Source organism: Choloepus didactylus, chromosome 17 (genome assembly GCF_015220235.1).
Source record: "Choloepus didactylus isolate mChoDid1 chromosome 17, mChoDid1.pri, whole genome shotgun sequence".
Lineage (NCBI taxonomy): Eukaryota > Metazoa > Chordata > Mammalia > Pilosa > Megalonychidae > Choloepus > Choloepus didactylus.
Window position 1 is genome coordinate 41,929,501 of NC_051323.1, and position 20,272 is coordinate 41,949,772.

Here is a 20,272-nt window from a genome sequence, read left to right on the forward strand (position 1 = left end):
AGCCCAACATCTCTGCATTTACCCCCAGCTCCTCAGGGGGGCCCTGCATATATATTTTTATTCTCTGGTACTGTGACATTTTAAAATAAATTAAAAACCAAATATTAAATTTTTAAGATTACTGCAGTCATTTGTGTTAATGAAGTTATAGGGAGCCACAAAGTAAAGAAAATAGTAGCATCACGTTTTTTTTTTTTTTTTAGTTTAAGGAATATAATTTAATGATATGAAAGGTCAAGAAGTTCCTTTTGCAAAAGCTGGGAACTGTATGGAACTACATACATTCATATATATATATATGATCATGCCAAAACCAATTTCATCATCTTATAAGTAATGCAAAAAAAAGTAGGCTAATATAGCCCATTTGCTAACTAATAGAATTGTTTTGCAGAATATCATAATTTGTGGCAAAACCAGAAAATAATGAAGGGCATTTTTTTAACCAAGTATTAACCTTTAAAATGGGCACAATTTGATATTACCTTGGTACTTTATTAAAATTCAATGCAAGAGTACTTATTTCTAGACTAGATTAGCAATTAGCAAAATACTTCATGTGTTCTTAATATCAAAGAAAACTAGAAATAAACCAACAATAAATAATTTCAAAATAGTCTTAAATCATCTCTAATTATTTGAAAGGTTCTTGTGTGGAGGATGCCAACAAACTGTTACTTTCACTGAAGTCAACACAAGGTGAGCTAGATTTAAATGACTTAGGAAAAAAATTAGATTAAGTGTAATTAGACCAGAATTGTATGGCCCAATTACTATAGCCCATCCCTGGGCATGACATAGCTTAACCATCCTCAACCAACTCACAAATATATGTGTTGGGTTAAGAGAAAGAGAAGAACATGTGCATGGATCAGTTTCAATGTGTTCACTATTGGAGCAACAGCTCAAAATTTGATAGGACCTATCTGTAGCTTTGATCTTTTCATTCTGTTCTGCATTCAGGGGTCCATTAGAAGTCATGGGTGGCTTACATTTAAGGAGAAATACCAAGGGCAGTAGAGAAATTCACAGTCTTATTCTGAGAGATGTCAATGAACTATTTCTTCTCTGTACCTACTACATTGTTTAGAATGCCTGGATGTTAACTGGTGACCTCAACTTAGGCAGGTTTTCTAGTGAAACTGCCCTTGCCAGACTTGATTGGACAGAAACTCTCACAGGAAATGTCTTCTGAACCAGAAATAGTCCCCAAACTAGAGTCTCCCAGATTACAGGTGTTTGAGAGACACAAGAAAAGGTTTAATTAGATAAATTCTGGACAAAGAGCATTTGCAAAAAGCAGCCCTTGATTTGAAGACGTTCTCAGATCCCTTTTGAACTTGTCAGTGTTTATCTCTTTATTGCTCAACATCTAAAGTGATGAAGAAAAAAACCTCTTCTCTCCCCAAGCGTCTCACCCCACTCCCACCCCCATTCACTTAACTACTTTTTATAAAACTGAAATCTCCTAAAATCTAACCTCTACTTGCTTTTCTCCTCTTGAAATGACTGTCAGAGTCAAGACATGCTTCAGTGGGTGGGTAGAAAGATAGAGGAATGTCTAGGGGGTGTGAGGTTTGTGTGTCTGTACAACTGAAAAAAGAAGACAAGCTTGCAACATTAAACATATCAGAAAAAGTTAATGACTTAATTATAAAGGCCTCCACAGATGACAACTGAAATTCTTCATAAAATTGTCATAGCACTATGAGATAGTTAAAAAAAAAAAAAGAACATGACAAGTCAAAGATTTAGCTGTCTTTTAAAGATATTTGAAGAGTTAGAAACATTGATGGTATTTGTTTTTAATGACTTGAAAATTAAATACTTCAGAAAACTCAGACACCATTCCTTGACAAGGTGGCCAATCTGTGGCTTCTTGACAAGCCTGGGACCATGAGTCATTATCCTTGGAAGTGACCTTAGAGGCAGACCAGTCCTCCTATCTAATTTTATAGATAATGGGGCTGTCTTGCTTTAGGGACACGCAGTATCTGAGTATCTGTTTCTGTTTACAGTTTCTGTGGCCCTTCTTGCATTACAGGTGGAAAAGAAGAGTTTAAGGCAATCTATTTGAAGTAGGCCTCTTTGAAGCATTAATAAACAGGTTAAAATGTGAGGCCACACTGATGTCTAAAATTTTCTTTCTGAGAGGCAGCTTTTGTTACCGTGTTTCTGACCCAGAACACATTATGGTTCCCTGATTCCATTCTCCCTTGGGCAGTTGCTGTTGGCTTTTTATTTTTTATGTCGTCTCCTCCAGTTAATGACGTCTTGCAGTTGTTTCCATTGGTATATAGATAGCCATGCATAAACCTTTGAGAACAAGCTGACATTTTCCGGGGGAGAACACAGAGATTTTGATAAAGCACCTATGGGTTTCGGGATATCACTTTATAATAAAGCTAGTTCCCCAGCCTTTGTTTGTCCTAGGAAAGAGAAACTGATTTATTTTTCACTCTTCTCCCCATCTACCTCAACTCCTTTCCTATGCTCGGTGGGTGGGAAACATTTTCTCTGGTCTGTATATTCCTAGATAGGTAATATTAAGCAAACTGTACCAGATAATAAATGACATACCCACAACACAATGGCTAATATTTACTGAGTGCTTATTATGTGTCACAGGCTTTGCTAAGAGGTTTGCATATATTATGCCTTTTTTTCATGCAAATCCTATTTTACAGATGAGAAAACTGAAGTTCAGAGACGTTATACACCTGTCCCAATGTTACCAAGTGGTCAATGAGAAGCCAGGATTGGACCCAGGATTTAAAGCCTAGTATGTTAGCCATCGAGGATTCTCTTTATACAATGAATAATGAATCTGACCACATGGATAAGCAGTTCTAAAAGATAACTGCTGGAGTAGAAAAATTTTGTTCTGGAGGAAAAAATATGTTAGGATTTTAAGTTCGAATCCAGGGGGTTGATTTGTCAAGAAAAAATAGTTTATTTATTTAAGTAGTTTTATATTTTATAAAATTGAAAGGGGCAATGATCCAACAATTGTATCCCAACCTGTTCTTTGCACTTCCAGAGCTTTAATCTTAAATCATGGCATACAGTTGACAAACTCCGTCTTTCTAATTGAAAAAAGAAAAAAAAAAAAAAAAAATTTCCTGCTTTTCAGTTACAAGTGGAGGAGAGAAATTGAAGTCCATTTAAAATGAGGTTGGAATGCCATAGTAATCAGACTTACTTTTCTTCCCTGGAAAACAAGGAATTTCCTCAGCACCATTTAAAGGCCATATCAAACCATATGTAACACATGCCCTTATTTCCTCTTCCCGTAAACCATCCAAAAATATTAGGAAGAATGGATTAGAAGTCAAAGCTGGTGTGAGGGGCAGAAATTTCAGCTGTACCACATAATTATCTGATTTTAAGAAATCATGACTTGGGAAAAGGAGCCTTAGAGAATATATAAGTTCTTATTAGAGTGGATAAGCTTAAATGTTATGACATTATGATGTAGAAAGTGCTCAAGATTCTCATATCTGGGAAGAAGGCAAAATGCCTTTCATAAGGTAATGTGGAGCTGTTCTTACATTTCATTTTTTTTATTCTCACTATTTATTGATATCTATCAGTGGCTGTATTTTGGAGAGTTAAGCCATTCTTCTCTCTTAAATGCTACACAGCCAGCACAAAAGAACCCTTTAGTATGTGTGATAACAGAGTATGACCTTTAATTTATGAGAGTAGCCTCTGTATTTTATCTGCTTATCCCTGTTGCTTTTCATTTCTTAGAGCTGTTTTTTTTTTTTTTTTTTAAATGATTCTCCAGTTTCTCCACTTTAGGAACCCAACAGGATAAAAAAAGGCTTAGGGAAGAGAGAAGAAAGTATAAATCACTTCATTCAACATAGGTAAAGAGATATAAAGTTCACAAAATTACCTTTCTTTTTAAATTTTGACCTTAATTAATCTGATGGAACAATATCAAAATAAAAATGTTGAATGCATATAGCTAATAGGAACAAGTGCTTCTACAAATCTTTGTATAAAGAAAGACTAGATATAATAATATAGATCCAAATAAAAGTGACACATGAAGGGAGAAATTTCTTAAGCCAGTTAGACATGGAGAAGCTTCTAATTTTTACCCCAAAGCACCACTGAACTCTGCAGTAAACAGCCTGTGACCTTCCATGCCTAATATCCCAGTAGTCTCTATTGTTTAATCGGATACAAAAGGCTTGCTGTTTCTTATAGGAGCTGGGACACATGTGAAACATTAGTCAGAATCAGAGCAGTGCCCACTTGAGTAGTCTGTGCCCCCTCTGAGTTACATGAGTTAGATGGACTGACTGACCAGGCAGCTGGGCATGCCACCCCCTCTTGCTGTAACACTGCGTTAAGACACTATACCTAGTTAAGAGAAACAGATTTTTTAAGGAAGTCAAACAAACTTGAAATATATATAAATGGAGTATCAACAATATTAAATTAAAATTTGAAGAAATAGTCTCCATAATCCCTCCATTCCAACACAAATATTTTCATTTTTACACTTTGCATTCATGTTCTTGCCAACTTACTTTGTGTTTTACTTCGGAGTTTTCACATTTTGCAACCTGCTTTTTTTCACTTAGCATAGCATAAATATTTTAAGGATGTTTATTCATATTTGTAATTATTAGGAGACAAAATATATTCTAGTAGAGAATATATTTATTTTTAAAAATTATGTAGGGGTAAATGATTTTATAAAGCTGAAGAGAACTATCAATTAGCAACTTTATTGGAGATTAGTATCTAAATAACTAATATATTTTTATCTGGTTACTAGTCCAATGAGATAGTTATAGAAATAATAACTAGATTGTTTTTGATCTAGGAAAAGTCCTTTGTGCTCCATCATGTCTTCCTTGTTTGCTCTAATCTACTGCCCTCTCTGAACTTCTGTGACAAGTATAAATCACATGATGGTTAGTCACATACTTATGGTAAGTTAATTATTATCTTGAACTTTAGTTGAATCTTTTGGTGTCCAACTTTCTTCATTTTGCCTCTTGACTCCCCAGGCAAAGTGTAAGCACCTTAAGGATAGGATCCATGTGACGTGTGCCTGACACACCACATTTAGGATATGCAGTCAGTGCTTAGTACTGACTCCATTGAGTCAGATTGCTTTCCTAACGTCCAGCTAAGCTATGCTAAGGAAACCAGGAGTCTGACTATTGGAACTAGAGAAGGAGGATGCAGTATTTTGGAAACATGAGATATGTCTAGGGAGGACAGATGTGGATATATGTTCTGGGTTACTGACAAACGGCATGAGAGCACTGGGTTCCTGGAGGTGTGTAAAGGGAAACACAGAGCTAGAGATTGGCAAGGAAATAAAAAAAGGAGGAAATTCACTGTAACATTTTGCAGAGTCCCATCCTTCCTCTCACATGTCATCCAAGTGCAATAATCTTTTTGAGTTATGACCAAGACCTTCTCTCCTTTTCCAGTTTATCTCTGGAGATGTTCAGCACCAAGAAAGCAGTGAATTTGGTGGTGGATTATTATGCTCGAGGCCTCTTATAAATTAGGAATAAAGAGAAGGAATGCCTGGAATATTTTACACCTCAAGTGGCTATGCATGGCAAGGCATTTTTATAAGAGAAAGAAAATGAAATATTGCTCCTTACTGGGATCTCAATTGTAATACGTCTTTGGTCACTTTAGTTACCTATGACTCATTTTATTAATCTATAAAATGGACATGATAAAAATTTCCTCCGGATGAATTCTCAAAAGATTTGGGGAAGGTTTTGATTTTATGGGCCTAGGGAGATGATCTCACCCAAACTTTATAAGCCAGAAGCTTTATTGACAAGACTATGACATTTTCCTTTATATAAAAGAGTGATATTAAAAACAAAAGGGAAATATTGAGCCATTATCATTAAGGCTAGAATGAGGCATTGCTTTAATAACTATTCCATGGAAGAGCTTTGGAGTCAGACATATCTGGGTTCAAGTGCTTCCTCCAGCTATTATGTATTACCAGAACCAATTTTATCACCTCCTGGAGCCTTAATTTTCCCATCTATAAAAGATATTTATGACCTGGGATCAATATGAAAATTAAATAATATTTATTTCAAAAATTCACTCAAATTATGTTTCTATTTTCTATTGGTCCAATATTTTCTTTAATTCCTTTTCCTACTGTTCACCTTACATACTTAAAAACTAGATTTTCCAGTGTGAATGAAACTTAGATATTAGCTGACTAGCTTGTCTAATCCTGTTATGAGAAAAGAACATTTTTATATTTTGGTGGTGTGTGTTCATCATTCAACTAGGTCTCAGTAGTCCAGAAGACAATCCAGGTCCTTCACTTCTGTATCTCATCAGTGAATTGGCCACACCCCGGAAGGACCCTACGCTCACATTGTGAAGGCTAAAGATCCATAACTTCTACCACCCGATTTTGTAGAGGCTCAACTTTGTATCATTTTTGCCGAAGCTAGACAAAAGCTGTTTTCCTTACAGGTGGTTGATATATTTATTGATGGACTATTACTCAGAGAGTATGAATTTCAGTTCATATTAAAGAAGGCACCACTATATTGGTCTCATAAAAGATATTCTTAGCAATTTCACGTTTTTGAAGATTCATTAAATCCAAGACTGTCTCTCATACCCAGTGCATAAGAGAATCTAGGGACATGCAGAAATTCCCCCCTCACCACTCAACCATTAGCTCTCAATGAATTTCTCTCCAATGTGTATGCACCATAGTGGAGCCCACCTCAGGCTACAAATCACTGGCTTGTATTTAAACATAAAACATATTATTTAAGAGACTTGCTTGCCCTATTGATTTCTTCAGTGGCAAAATCATGATTGGAGAAAGAAGGGCAAGATTACTGAGTCATAATATATATAAATCATTAATGGAGACTAACAATTTACTGCTTTGTAACTCTTGAACAACAGATAACACTGCATTGCTGTGCAACAGATACTCCAAATGGGTTCATTTTTCACTCAGGAATTACATATCTAATGCTTATCATGTGCCCAGCATTATGTCATGCACAATGTATATAGCAGTGAACAAAAGAGACATGGCCCCTGATTCATATGGAAGCTATAGTCTAGAAAAAATTGCATGAATTTATTGCATCATTATTATAGATATTTTACTCAATGTTGTAAGAATGCGTAAGGGAAATATCTATGCTAATTTGGTGGAGGGATTAGGGAGCACAGGGAATGCTTCATTGAGAAACATATGAGTTAATATTTAAAGGAGAAATAAGTTAACCAGACTCAGTTGTGTGTTTGTGTGTGTGTGTGTGTGTGTGTGTGTGTGTGCATGGGAGTACCCACGCAGGGATGCAGGAAATTTGCAAGGCAAAGAGAATGGCATGTTCAAAATGTACTTGCTTGGTTAAAAGAATTAAAGAAGTCCAGTGTGACTAGAGTTTAAAGAGTTAGAAATAGGTGGTTCAAGATGAAATTAAAGTAGGCAGGAGCCAAACAGATGCATATAATTGCTATCTACACATCTTAATATTATAGGAAATAATGTAATATATGCAACAAGTATTTTCTTTGTAATAGCTATAATTTTCAAAAGTTTGATCCTCAAAGGGTGTCAATGATGTTCAAAATCCACTTATTTGGAACATGACCAGATAAGTTAGGTATTACTACATTTGTATGGATTACATGACAAACAAACATACAACATTTAGTTGGAATTGGCATGGTAAAGCTGCTTTTAAAACTAGAATAACTTTGCAAAACTATTTTAAACTTTTATTTTGTTTTACGTTTCTAGGAATGTCCAAATGCCATGTTCTCATTTAAAAGCAAAATGTCTAAAATCAGACTCCCAAATTTTTTTGTGGGAGTATGAATTGCTTTTACAGAACCCTATTGAATTTTCTTTCACAATGTTAAAAACTCAGGCACTAGAAAGCCTTCAGAAAAAAACAAGTATATTTGTTTTACTTTTATATGATTCTGGAGAAATGTTGGGTTCATAGCATTGCTTTGTCTTATTTTTATTCCAGGATATTACAATATTATACCAAAATTGACACTATTTCTGAGGAAAAATTACCATTGAGAGATGAAGATCCAAGAAAATGGGAAGAGATAAACTATATACTAGTGAAGTTCATATAGTTCATCTCCACTGAGCAATGTTATAAGTATATGATTAAGATTTTGTTTCCCTTTGTTCTTTGAGTCTAATTTAACTCCAAGTCCAAGATTTGAGTTTTATTGCTCTGTGCTGTTTACTTTGAGTCTTTGAAATTACTCTTGTTTCTTAAAGTCTACTGGTTCATACAGAATTGATTTCCTATACTGTGACCAAATATTGTTGATTAGGTGGGAAAATGAAACCATCTGGATTCGATCAAAATGCAGGGTGTTACATTCTAAGCATTGAATGATCAGATTTTCCTTTTCATTCCTGACCCCTGGAGTCTTGTTTGAGGTAGCCAATTATATTTAGTAACTTACACCCAAATGGTCACTCCAATTAGGACTTGGACCCATCAATTGTTTGTGGTATTATTACTACTGGCAGGCCTGCCTCCTGTCAAAAATACTTAATCCTTCAGCAATTGAAAGGGAAATAAACCCAAATTTTCATGCAGTCCCATTGTTTGAAAATTACTTCAAAAGAGAAATGTATGTTGGTAATATTTTCAGTGGAGGTACCAACAGATTAAACCACATAAAATTAACTGGATTAAAAAAAAAGAAAACAAAGGAAAATTCCATCCCTGTTTTCTCTGGGGAAAGGAAGTGTAAGAATAGATTATCTTTTAACAATTCAGTGAGAGCCATTGTTTTCATAAATTTAACCTATGTGCTCAGCAGATTTCTGTAATAGAGTTTCATGCTTCTAGAAAAGTCAAAATTTTTTTGCCCCTTTTAACAAATCTGAAATAAATAGATCTTTTACAAGGGGTCATTATTACTTTTTCCTTACCTCTAATTTAGGAAACATGAAAATGAAAATATTTTCTCCAAAGAGTCACCTTTAGTTTGATTTTAATTTTTGAGTACATTCCACTTGTTTTCATCTCTCCTATTAGTATAAACCTGCTTTCTTTGACCATCCACAAAAGCTCTATGTATTGCTTCTATAATCCAGCATATTTGGTATTAGGTCCTAACCCTTCTCAGAGAAAAGAAAAGGTCATTGGATATTATATTTGTCTTTGGCCTTTGCCAATCAAATAGGTTGGTTCTATGTCCTCTATATAGGTCTAAACATATATCGAACTTTGGACAGTATTAACTATAAACAGTAAAATAATACAAAGTTTTTGGATATTTTTAAAGTGACATATCACCATGAATTTGATAAGAAATGAAATGCGTTGAAACAATTACTTAAACGAGTCTACCTCAGTTACCATTTTCCATATTGTACCTTGCTAATGAAAATCATGAGGTGGAGGCAAAGGGTAGACATATCCTTGTCGAATCTAACTAATCTCAACTACTTGATACCCAATAGTATAAGGGGCTTGGAAAACATCCATTAAAAAGACATTGCTACTGTACTCTATTTAGATCTGTCTTCATTTGGTTGACAATGTATTTATATATAATGTTGCCATAGGAAAAGTCATTTGTTTTTACTTTAGTAGAAGAAGAAAGAATTTGAAGAATAAAGTAGACATACATTGATCTGTGCAGTAAACTCTGTCTTATTTCCCATCCATTACTCCTACAAAACAAAGAATAAAGTCTGTCTTTTGATTCCATAATCAAATCATGTTCTCTGAACTTTAAGGCATATGACTTTGAGGGGTTATGGGGTTCTTTGACCCTATTATGTGGCTATCTTATAAATTATCATCATTTCTTTTTACACCCATCTCTACTACCTACTGTGTTCTAGATTTCTTTATTGTTGTTGTTGTTGGATGATCTCTTTGTATTCTTTGGGAATGATGTTTATCTTCCTGTCTTAACTAGTCTCATCAGGGATCTTCAATAACTACTATTGACTTGAATAATGTCATATTGATCATATTAATTGTTCTACGAGTGCCAGTTTCCTTTGGAGAAAAGGAAGGGGAGGCTTAGCTGTGTGTGGCCTATTCTCTAGACACAAGTATTGGCTTTCATTCTCTTTGGTCTGCCCCTTAGGTTGTGGGGATGAGTTAATGTTGCCACAGAAACTGTTAAAACTAAACACTAGATTTCCTTCACTACTTCATTCTACAGATATTTTATTGGAGGTTATGTGATAGGTACTGTGCGAGCACCAGTATGCAGTTGCACAGTTAATGCTTGTTTCTAAAGGGCATGTATCAGGGACTGGGGAAGATTAGTTAGGTGGCCTAACCTAACTTGGGGACGTCAAGTAAGACTTTCCGAGGAGGTAATGTTCCTGACAAGAAAATTGCATTAATGACTCAAAGTTGTCTAAGGAAAGATGAGATGGGGTGGGAGCAGAGGGAGAGCATTACAAATAAAAGAAGGTGCAAAACTGCTTTTATTTCCTAGCTGCTAAAACAGATACCATATAATAGGTTTTCTTAATAACAGAAATTTGTTGGCTCATGGTCAGAGGCTAGAAGGTTTGATTCCTCTCAGGGTTGGTATCTTCTGGCTGGCCGCCAACATCTGGGGGTTCTTGGCTTTTCCATCACTTGGCAATACACGTCAGCATCTTCTCCTTCCATGTCCAATTTCCTTTGCTTATAAGGACATGACTCACATTGGATGAAGGCCCCACCATCATTCAGTTTGGGCACACCTTAACTAATAACATCTTCAAAAGTCCTGTATACAAATGGGTTCACACTTACAGGACCAAGGGCTGGAAGCCAAACATGCCTTTTGTTGGGGACACAATTCAATCTCCAAAAAAATCCAAAAGCTTAGAGTCTGTAAGGGGGAGAGCATCGCAATGACAGCCGTGAAATGGTGCAGGGAGATAAGGAAGGAACCAGATGGTGGAAGTCTTCATAAACCTCATTAAGGGTCTGAAATTCTGTACCAAAATTAACTATCTAGCATGCAAAACATGCTAATTATAAAACTGTCAGAGAGTTATAACAGTGTGAATTGGTAAGTGTGTTGGGCAAGAAAGAAGTCCTTAGAGCAAAAAGCATGTGGTTTTGAAAAATAATATTTTATGTTTGCTTTCAAATTGTGAAAGTAAAATACATTTATTATGTTAATCACATATAAGCCAAAATACACAATTCATTAATTATCACATTGCCCTAAGATAACCGATGCTAAATTGTAGTATATTTTCTAAGTATGTATATATAGAAACACACATAAAATAACCCACATTATGCACACTTATAAAACAAAGGTAAGCTTGGATTTTTATGCTATTTATATCCTTTTTAAAATTAACAATGAACCACAAATATATTCTCACATTATAAAACATTATTTTTAACATTTTAATGCTTACATACTATGTCATTGTATAGATGCACTATATTTGGGTTATATAATCTATTATTGGGCAATTTAATTGTTTAAAATTAGTTATTGTTTTAAACAACATTAATGCATAGAGAAATGCATATCAAAACTTCATTAGATTTTACAGTTAGCCCTATTTTGATATTTACATTTTAAAGTAAGTATTAATATTTTCAGCTATACAGACATTCAAATGACAAGTTGATAAGGCCCAAGTGTTAGCTCTTTCCTATTTCTCTAAAAGTTTGTGACCAATATCATGATAGGTTTATTATGGTAAGTATACTGTATAATAAAACTAGCATAAGAAAGCACTTCTAAATTTTCTAAGTTTGAGAAAAATGTATATCTCTTTTCTTTACTATTTAAATGTTCCTGTCTTTCCTTTTGGGAGGTACTACCATTCAATGATTCCTTCTCCTCTGAGTCCTCATCAGAGTTATTGCCAAGATGCCTTAGATCAAAATTCTGTGTTAGTTAATTTTCATGGAATAGGAAAACTCTTCTTGCAGTCTGCACCACGCAGCACTGAGACAGCAGCCTAGGTTCTTCCTAAGTGCTTAATAGATCAATAGAACACTCATCTATCTGTGAGCATTTTTCAAAGTCAATCTAAACAGGGTTACTATCAGATAATTTTCTGTTCAAAGGAACCAGGCTCTCACTTAGTTTAAAGGTGGTATAGATCTATGAATGGGGGCAGAGTGTGCAGCTTGTACCTGTTCCTTAAGCTATCATGTCTTCTTTAGAATAGCTCAATAAAGAGCAGATATTCAAGTAGATGCAAACATACAAATAAATGTTTCTTTTTGAATGGTATCTGCTTCAGCACATTAAGCTTTAAAAGAAACTGAAGGACACTCAAAAGTCACTTTTGTCAAAGCCTTTTCGTGTAATAGCATTATTTGGATGATGCAAGATGTATTCTTTTGTGATGTCCAAGTGATTGATAAACCAATTTGGGTGGAATACAAGAACTGTTTGGACTCTGTGGTTTCCTTAAGTGAGATGCATAAAAATTTATATTTTCTGAATAGGAAATAAAGTATGCTAGCCCTATTTTAGATGCTTCAGTGTGCCAAAGATGGTATTTAGGTTGGTGTTCATAAATTACTAATCTTGAATAAGAGGTTGAATGTATTTTGAAAACTTAAACCTGTTTCACCTGAACATGTTTAACTAGTTAATAAGAAACATCAAAAAAGACAAAACCCTGAGGTCAATGGTCATTTTTTGTAAAGCTATTATATGCTGTTTAAATTGGTTGTTCGGGTCTGTCGATAACTTAAGTTTAATAACCTAGCTCAAATGCAGATTTCTAATTTTCAATTAACATAGGAATAATTTTGTTTGCTAAAATAAAATAAATGAATGAATGAAAAGTCTGAAACATGAAATGTTCTAGGTAGAACTTTTTAAAATTCCAAATTTCAAAAAATCATGTGGCAACTGTATAGCTCAAGCTTTAAGTATTAACTTTTAACCTTTGACCTTACAGATTTTAACCAATGAAATGTCTCTTTAAACTTTAAAGGAAACAATGATAACGAGCGCCTGGCGATTGCTAGACAGCGAATTCCATATCGACTTGGTCGAGTAGTTGATGAATGGCTACTCGACAAAGGTAAAAAACATTGATTAAAACTTCAAATAAAAAAATAATTTGAACATAACCAAGTAGTACTTCATTGTAACACTAATAAACATAAAAAATAAATTTTCCGTTAAACTAAATTAAAAACAAATTTAAAACAGTAAAATGTAGATAGTAATATTTGCATACCTTGTATAATAATTTCTATACATTTTTAGACATATCAGCTGTTTAATAATCTTACCCTGTTAACTTAAGGTTAAAGGGACTGTTAAATATAATCCACTAACTCAATCTATGAAGGTACTCATAGCAAGCATTAACCCAAAATGATAAATCATTCATAGATTATATTACATGTTCCAGCCTCTAAATTATTAACTAAAATATATGTAGTTCTGATATCTTTATTACGGTCCTGAAAAAAAAAAAGCAAAAAAAAAAAAAAAAAAAAAACTCATTGTTTAAACTCTAGGCATCTTAAATAGTGGGCAATATGGATTGCCAATCAAAATGAAGTCCCTTTAACGTTTGCAACCTTCTAAGAGCATTTGGGAACAAGCCCTAATTAAAACTGAACGTAAAGTTGTGTGCATGCTTTTCATGGGCAGAGAGCAATCTGCTAAAACTGGATACTCAATTTGATGATAATGGTACTGTTGCTGAGGATTGCTGTTTGGTGGAAATGTGCCATAATTTCTCCATCGGTTTGTGTATCATTCCTGAAGCCACTTTTTACATCCGAAGCTATTTTTCTTTTCATTGTTTTGCTTTGATAGACTTGCTGAAAGACAATCAGATAAACATTTTTGAATTTTTTTGTCTCTGACATGCTCAGTGTAAACTATGCAATTCTCTTCAGTGTGATTGCCAGAAAAAAATAGAATAATTCAAATAACAATGGACTATTGCCTTCAAAAAATACATGTTTCTATAGAATAGCATACAGATACATGTAGCCATTATATGAATTATGACAGCTTTTTACCATAAAATTTAAAATGAGATTTCAGCTGCTATAGATTAGTGTCTGCTAGTGGTAGTTTCAGAATGACAAATATATGAAATGTTAGCTATCTCACTTTTTTTTTTAATTTAACAATTTAGATTTAAGAGACCAACAGCTTATACTAAGCTCTTGAGGGAAAAAGGAAAAGGTACCCACTAAATATTGGATTTGTAATACATATCTTTGATTGGTCTTTTAGCAAAAGCACTACATTTAAAATAAGTTGAGAATTTACAAGTCTTTGCCAGTAATTATGCATTTCATGGACACCTCATTTATAAGCAATGAATTATGAGTCAAATGCCTCTCTTATAGTTTATTGCTCTCATTATCCACCCCATGAAAGCTCTGTTTTATCATCCTTTGTAGAATGTAGAGTTCACAATCAACATTTTTGCATGTATGTAATATTATTTTTACAGGGCGTCAGCTCACAATCTTCAATAGCCAAGCAACCATAATAATTGGCGGGAAAGAGCAGGGCCAGCCCTTCCAGGGTCAGCTCTCTGGTCTTTACTACAATGGCTTGAAAGTTCTGAATATGGCAGCCGAAAATGATGCCAACATCGCCATAGTGGGCAACGTGAGACTGGTTGGTGAAGTGCCTTCCTCTATGACAACCGAGTCGACAGCCACAGCCATGCAGTCAGAGATGTCCACATCAATTATGGAAACCACCACAACCCTGGCTACTAGCACAGCCAGAAGAGGAAAGCCCCCTACGAAAGAACCCATTAGCCAGGTGAGTGTGTGGATTTCATTCCTTTGTTTTGGATCTGTGTTTATAAAACTAGGCTTTCCTCCAGCTGTTTCTTTCCTGAAATGGAGTTGTTTCTGATCTCAGGCACTACAGCTTCCTTTGAGACTTGCTTACCATAATGCTCTCAGTTTGAATATGAAATGTGTACATGCTGTTGATTTGAGATTTGTGGATTTTTATGAACTGCTTTGTTTTGGTTTGTTAGCCTCTTGCTTTTAGTCTTGATTCAATAGTCTTGGTCCAGCTTGCTGAATGAACAAGTAAATTAATGGAGTATTTGTTCAAGCTCAGCACTTTATCAAAATAAAAGCCAAATGGATGCCCTTAAAAGAGAAAACTCCTACAATAGTTCTGTTATATTTTGTAGTCTTAAAGTTTTGAATTGGTACGCATGTGGCTCTCATGGTAAATGATACATCTACTCATTTACTATCTATAGGAAAAACAAGCCATTAATTTATCTGAAACAAAGATCCTAAATATGGTGTTTAAAAACTGTCTTGGAGTAAGTTATTTGTATGATATATGGCTTACTTTCCTTACCTAGAATTCACTTTAATAAGCGTACTGTTCAATTTGTGTCTAAAATTTTTGAAATGTTGAATCTGTACAACTTGGAAGTTTATTAATGCATTCAGGATATACTTATTGATTGCCTGCTATGTGTCGGGCACTAGGTTAGGTATTGCTGTTAAGTCAAGGAAGAATGCAGGGGAAAAACGACCTGCCTCATAGAGTGGACATTCTGTGGAAAGCTAGTGGTTGCTTGACTGTTAACATTTATGGCCTTTGTACAGATTCTGTCACTAATTCATTCAGAATTGTGTATTTTCCTTGGTCCCAAATCAATTGTTTTGTTTTGTAGTTAATAGTTAGAGTCTTCAGTTGGTAAAAAAAAAAATAGAGCTTTTCCAAATGCCTGATCCTCACTTTTCTGGAAAACTGCATTCTAAAAAAGCAAGAAGGGCAAAACTGATTTTTAAAATTGCTTTTATTTCAAGGGTTTGAAACAGACTAAGTGTGAGATTTGTGAAGAGAGTAATAGAAGGCAAATTCTGTTTGTATCAGCACCCTATCTACTAATCAGCATGTTTTTCCCAGAGGAAAAAAGAAAATGGATTCTGATTTGTACTTTCTATAAAAAGGGGTGAGAGAATGGGACTAGGGAAAGAGAAAATATTGTAGAAAAGAGATGACCACAAAATTATAAATTTCATAAATGTACAATTGTAGCATGACACATTATGCACCTATACTCTCCTATTTTCTTTCTTCTCTGTCATTTTTTTCTGTTTGCATTTGGCCAAAAAGTAAAATGGGCTGTTTCACAGGATGCCCACCCATATATATTTATCAATCATCTCCTACATGCACCAGGCATTTTTCTTGGCACTGGGGTTATATTAGTCACCACAAACAAAAGCTCCTGCCCTCATGGAACATACATTCTATTAGGAAAGCTTGCTTAGTATTATCCATTTTGTTGACTCTATCTTGTTTGGTTTTACAAGATAGTTGATAATATCATAACACTTAACCCCTGGGATAGACACATGTAACTATGGACGAATTTAAGCATGCCTGAGAGTGCTGTTGATTACAATTTATTCTTTCCTAATATGCCATTGATGTTTTGTTGTTGTCATTGATTATGGTTTAGTTAACATTAAGCAGATTGTTAAGGCAGATATTACAGGAAAACTGAAACATAAGGGGGTTTATAGACTCTTTCCTTTATATAAAATAATTCATAATAGGTCAATTTTCTAGGACAGTCAAAAGTTGGATATGTTTTTGTGATTAAAATATGAAGTGATCAGATATTTTTCTTAGTCATCTCATAATATTCATTGATGAAATTACAGTTCCTTAAATTCCTAAGTAAATCAAATGTATCCCAAAGTAAAGGAAAGAATTATCAGCATTGTTTTTAAGTATTTCACCAGTTGATAGCTGCTATATATTGAGAAATAATGTTTTTAAAAATATGCAAAATAGCTGTTTCATTTGGAGGTTAAGCACCCAGAAATGCAGAAATAAAAATGCATGCACTTTGTAATATTAATTAATGCAAAAGGAAAACAGTTAACTGCTCATTAATTACCAATAAACAGTGTCTCTTTTATTATAAGCTATTACATGTTTAAACAGCAGTGGTTTATAGAAGTAAATGATCTAATCAATCAGTGATTACTTGGTTCATTTGAGGAGGTATTGACTTAAATAAAAGATTACTAGGTACATTTAAAAAACGATATTTTAAATCTTTATATTTTTGTAAAGACCAACAACTGCAACTAAATAGTTTTGATTAATATGTTCCATTACAAATACTCGATTGTGTGAACAGTGTTTTCAAGTTGGACTAATAGCTTTTTAAATTCTCTGTGATAACAATATGTGTGTGATTCTGGATAACAACATGAGTATGTGCAGGAAAAAAAGCTATCAGAGAAGAAGACAAATTATTTATTATTGAGAAACAGAATACTTTGTTTGCAAATTTTCCTTGCCTCACAATTACTTTTCAAATTTTCCACCAACTACAGAGATTACAGATATATGTAGAATTTAAAGTTTTTTTTTTTCTGGGTTTTTGTTTTTTTTTTTTTTTTTGCCAGAATTGCTTAGAATCTGGGAAGCTTAAATATGAAACAGTGATTGATAATGCTAACTCAGGATGGTAACCTTTGACCTACTTTTACAGGTTGAATGAAGCATCTTCTTCAAACCTAGTCTATAATGGCCACGTTTACCTTCTTTTATCAATTGCTTTACTAAAGCATGTACTAGGAAGGGTCATTTTATTTTTCAAAAGCCATACTGGACTGTTTCCTCAATCAAAGTTTATTTTCCTCAGTGATAACACTGAGTCACTTAAGCTGCAGTGGCAATGTACCTTAGGGTGATTGCATGTTTTAGAACTATGGAAACAGATTTTTGGTCAAACAGAATTAAATTGGATTCATTTCAAATAGATGAGATGAGATTTGCTTAGCCATCCTGCAGGGCAAGTAGTAGGGGAAAAATGTATTTCATTTTTTACAGAGTCAGAGAATATAAAGGAGCTTTCATCAAAATATCCTCCCATAAGATCTTGTTTATACTCCTATTTAAAAGTACATAAGTCTTTAAAAGAAAAAAAAAGGATGTTTTTCTTCTCTGAGTGACAGTCAATTTTCAGACTGATGCTTATTTTAGAAAGACATGATTTACACCATGAAACAACAGGGATGTTTTCCAGCCCTTCTGACTAGGTGGCCGTTTTCTGTGACTCTAACGATACTTTTTATATGGATTACTAAATTTATAAAGTTTATTTACTTTGAATATTTAATTTCTAAATGTTTGTATAAGACCTGCTAGTGTTTGAAAAGAGGAACTTTCTATAAGGCTAATCTTAGAAAGTTTTATTTATTTGCAAATAATTGATCACATAAATTTCTTCAGGATGCTCAGGACTTCTTGGGATTAGTGACTGGGAGTATCATACCAGATTTTTGGCTGCCGAGTGTTCCCTCCTCTTTTGAATAATCTAGCGAGTCTCAAGTTGTAGATGTATCTTTATGTAAATGACCCAAAATAAGCCAAAGTGCAAAGGGCAGCATTCACTTCCTATAAAGAAAGAAAAGTGGATCTGTGCTATTTCTTTTAAGATCAAGATTGTGACATTTCTCCTGGATTAGTGTTTGTAGCACATATTATAGTCTTTTGGTTCTTTCCTTCAAGAATATTTTGCAAGCTATATATGTATTTGTAGAGAATATGGAGCTGTGCTGATGTCTTTTTCTTAGAGGAGTGTCGTGTGATGGAAGGAGCACAGTGAATCAGGAGATCTGGCTTCCAGTTTCAACAAGACTGCCAACCTGATCCTGTGACCGGAACAGGTTGATTACAGCCTTCTGGTCCTTTGGCCTTGCTGCCTCTCTAAAATATGCAAGTTGAACTAGGAATATCTTGGGTGGCATTCAGCTCAAAAATTTCTAAAATTCATTGATTCTAGTGATACACTTAATTAGGTCTTCTGATTTATTTAATAAAATGGAGATTTCACCCTTGACTTTTCGCAGATGAGCTGAGCATCGCAGGTGACCTGGATAGTCCCCTTGTCTGCAATGTAATTAGTAACAGTAACCCTTTCTCTCTCAAAAGAATCCCACTTTGATCTATAAATTATATTGTACCTACTTTTGTAGTATATGTAAAATCTATCATTGCAAGAAAATCACACTTCTTAAGAATAATAAATATAGACTCCTTTCCTTTACATTCTGAGCAGGAACACTTTGGTTTCCTTACCTGGCTTCAAGAATCTATAGCCTTTTTTCATCTTCTTTCATCTCATTTCAAAAATCTTGAAAAAAGAGGGAGAATAAGGCTTTGAGAGATTCTCGTTTTTGACTATGGACTATAGCTTGCAACTCTTGGGAAGACAATAAATCAAATTATAAAGTGGAGGGCAGAATCAGTAAATATGATTGAAATGTATTGGGACAGTTTTATGATTCCAGTTAGGCTTTTTTCAGGGTGGACTTATCAAACCTACTTAAGAAAAGGAACTCTTGAGAATTAAAAAATATTAGTGGTGGATTGTCAGAGGCATGTGTATTTCACATATGAGATGTTCTGCTAATCTCAGTGCCATTTGATTCCTAGTGGTGTGATGTAAAAAGAAACCCAATGAGTGTGCGAGCAAGAAAAGAGTATTTGAATATATTGGAAGCTGCTATTGCTTCCGGGAGGTACTCATGAAAAATGAATACTATTTGTTTGAAATAATGTAAGCAGAGTGTGCACATATTTCCATGAAAAATATTTAAAACCAACAAAATACACTTTGCAACATCAAAGGATAAAACTTTAGTTTTTATTAAAAATATTAATTAACCTTAGCTGTGGCTTCATTATTAAAAAATAATTACATTATTTGTAATAATACAAGTTCCTGATAACCATTCTACATTTTTAGAATACTGGTGACATGAATAATTAATTTTGGTTCCCCTTATCCAATCATTCTGCTGGATTCACTTTTTTTACAGCAAATCTTAGAGGATATAGTAAAGAAAAAACTTGAGTGTAGATTTTAAAATAGATGCAAATGCATATTCCAGAACTAAGGGTGCTTTATAGAAGAGTGTAAATCATTGTAACTTTAAATGTAGGTAAGCAACTGCTCTTTAGTAGGTGTCCTGTGCCAGCACCCCACCCTGCCCCCACCACCACCCCCATTGCTGGCAAGCAAAAGAGCCAGCATGTAGACATTTTAAGAGCTTATTTTAAGAAAATCCTTTTGCACAGTGTAACAGTGCATTTTCTTTGGGGGTCTTGGGATCTTACCTGATGAAAAAGTTGACGGTAGATGCAACCTTGGTTTTGAGACATCTTCTGAAAAGTCTAGCTGTAGATAAATATGTCCTTCCATCTGTCCAGTCATTCATTCATTCACTTATCCCATGTACACATCTGCTAGTCACTT

General features: G+C 34.3%; 1 protein-coding gene across 28 annotated transcripts in view; it reads left to right on the forward strand.

Annotated features, from left to right (window-relative positions):
• The window catches only part of NRXN1 (neurexin 1), a 1,176,176-nt gene that overhangs the window by 1,025,269 nt on the left and 130,635 nt on the right, over positions 1 to 20,272 (forward strand). For 18 of the 28 annotated variants that reach the window (XM_037806663.1, XM_037806657.1, XM_037806658.1 and 15 more), the window contains 2 exons: positions 12,965 to 13,054; positions 14,456 to 14,775. In XM_037806663.1, coding sequence (XP_037662591.1) covers positions 12,965 to 13,054; positions 14,456 to 14,775 — 410 coding nt within the window. The remainder of the gene's footprint in view (positions 1 to 12,964; positions 13,055 to 14,455; positions 14,776 to 20,272) is intronic. The other 10 variants (XM_037806673.1, XM_037806672.1, XM_037806676.1 and 7 more) reach the window with 1 other exon arrangement.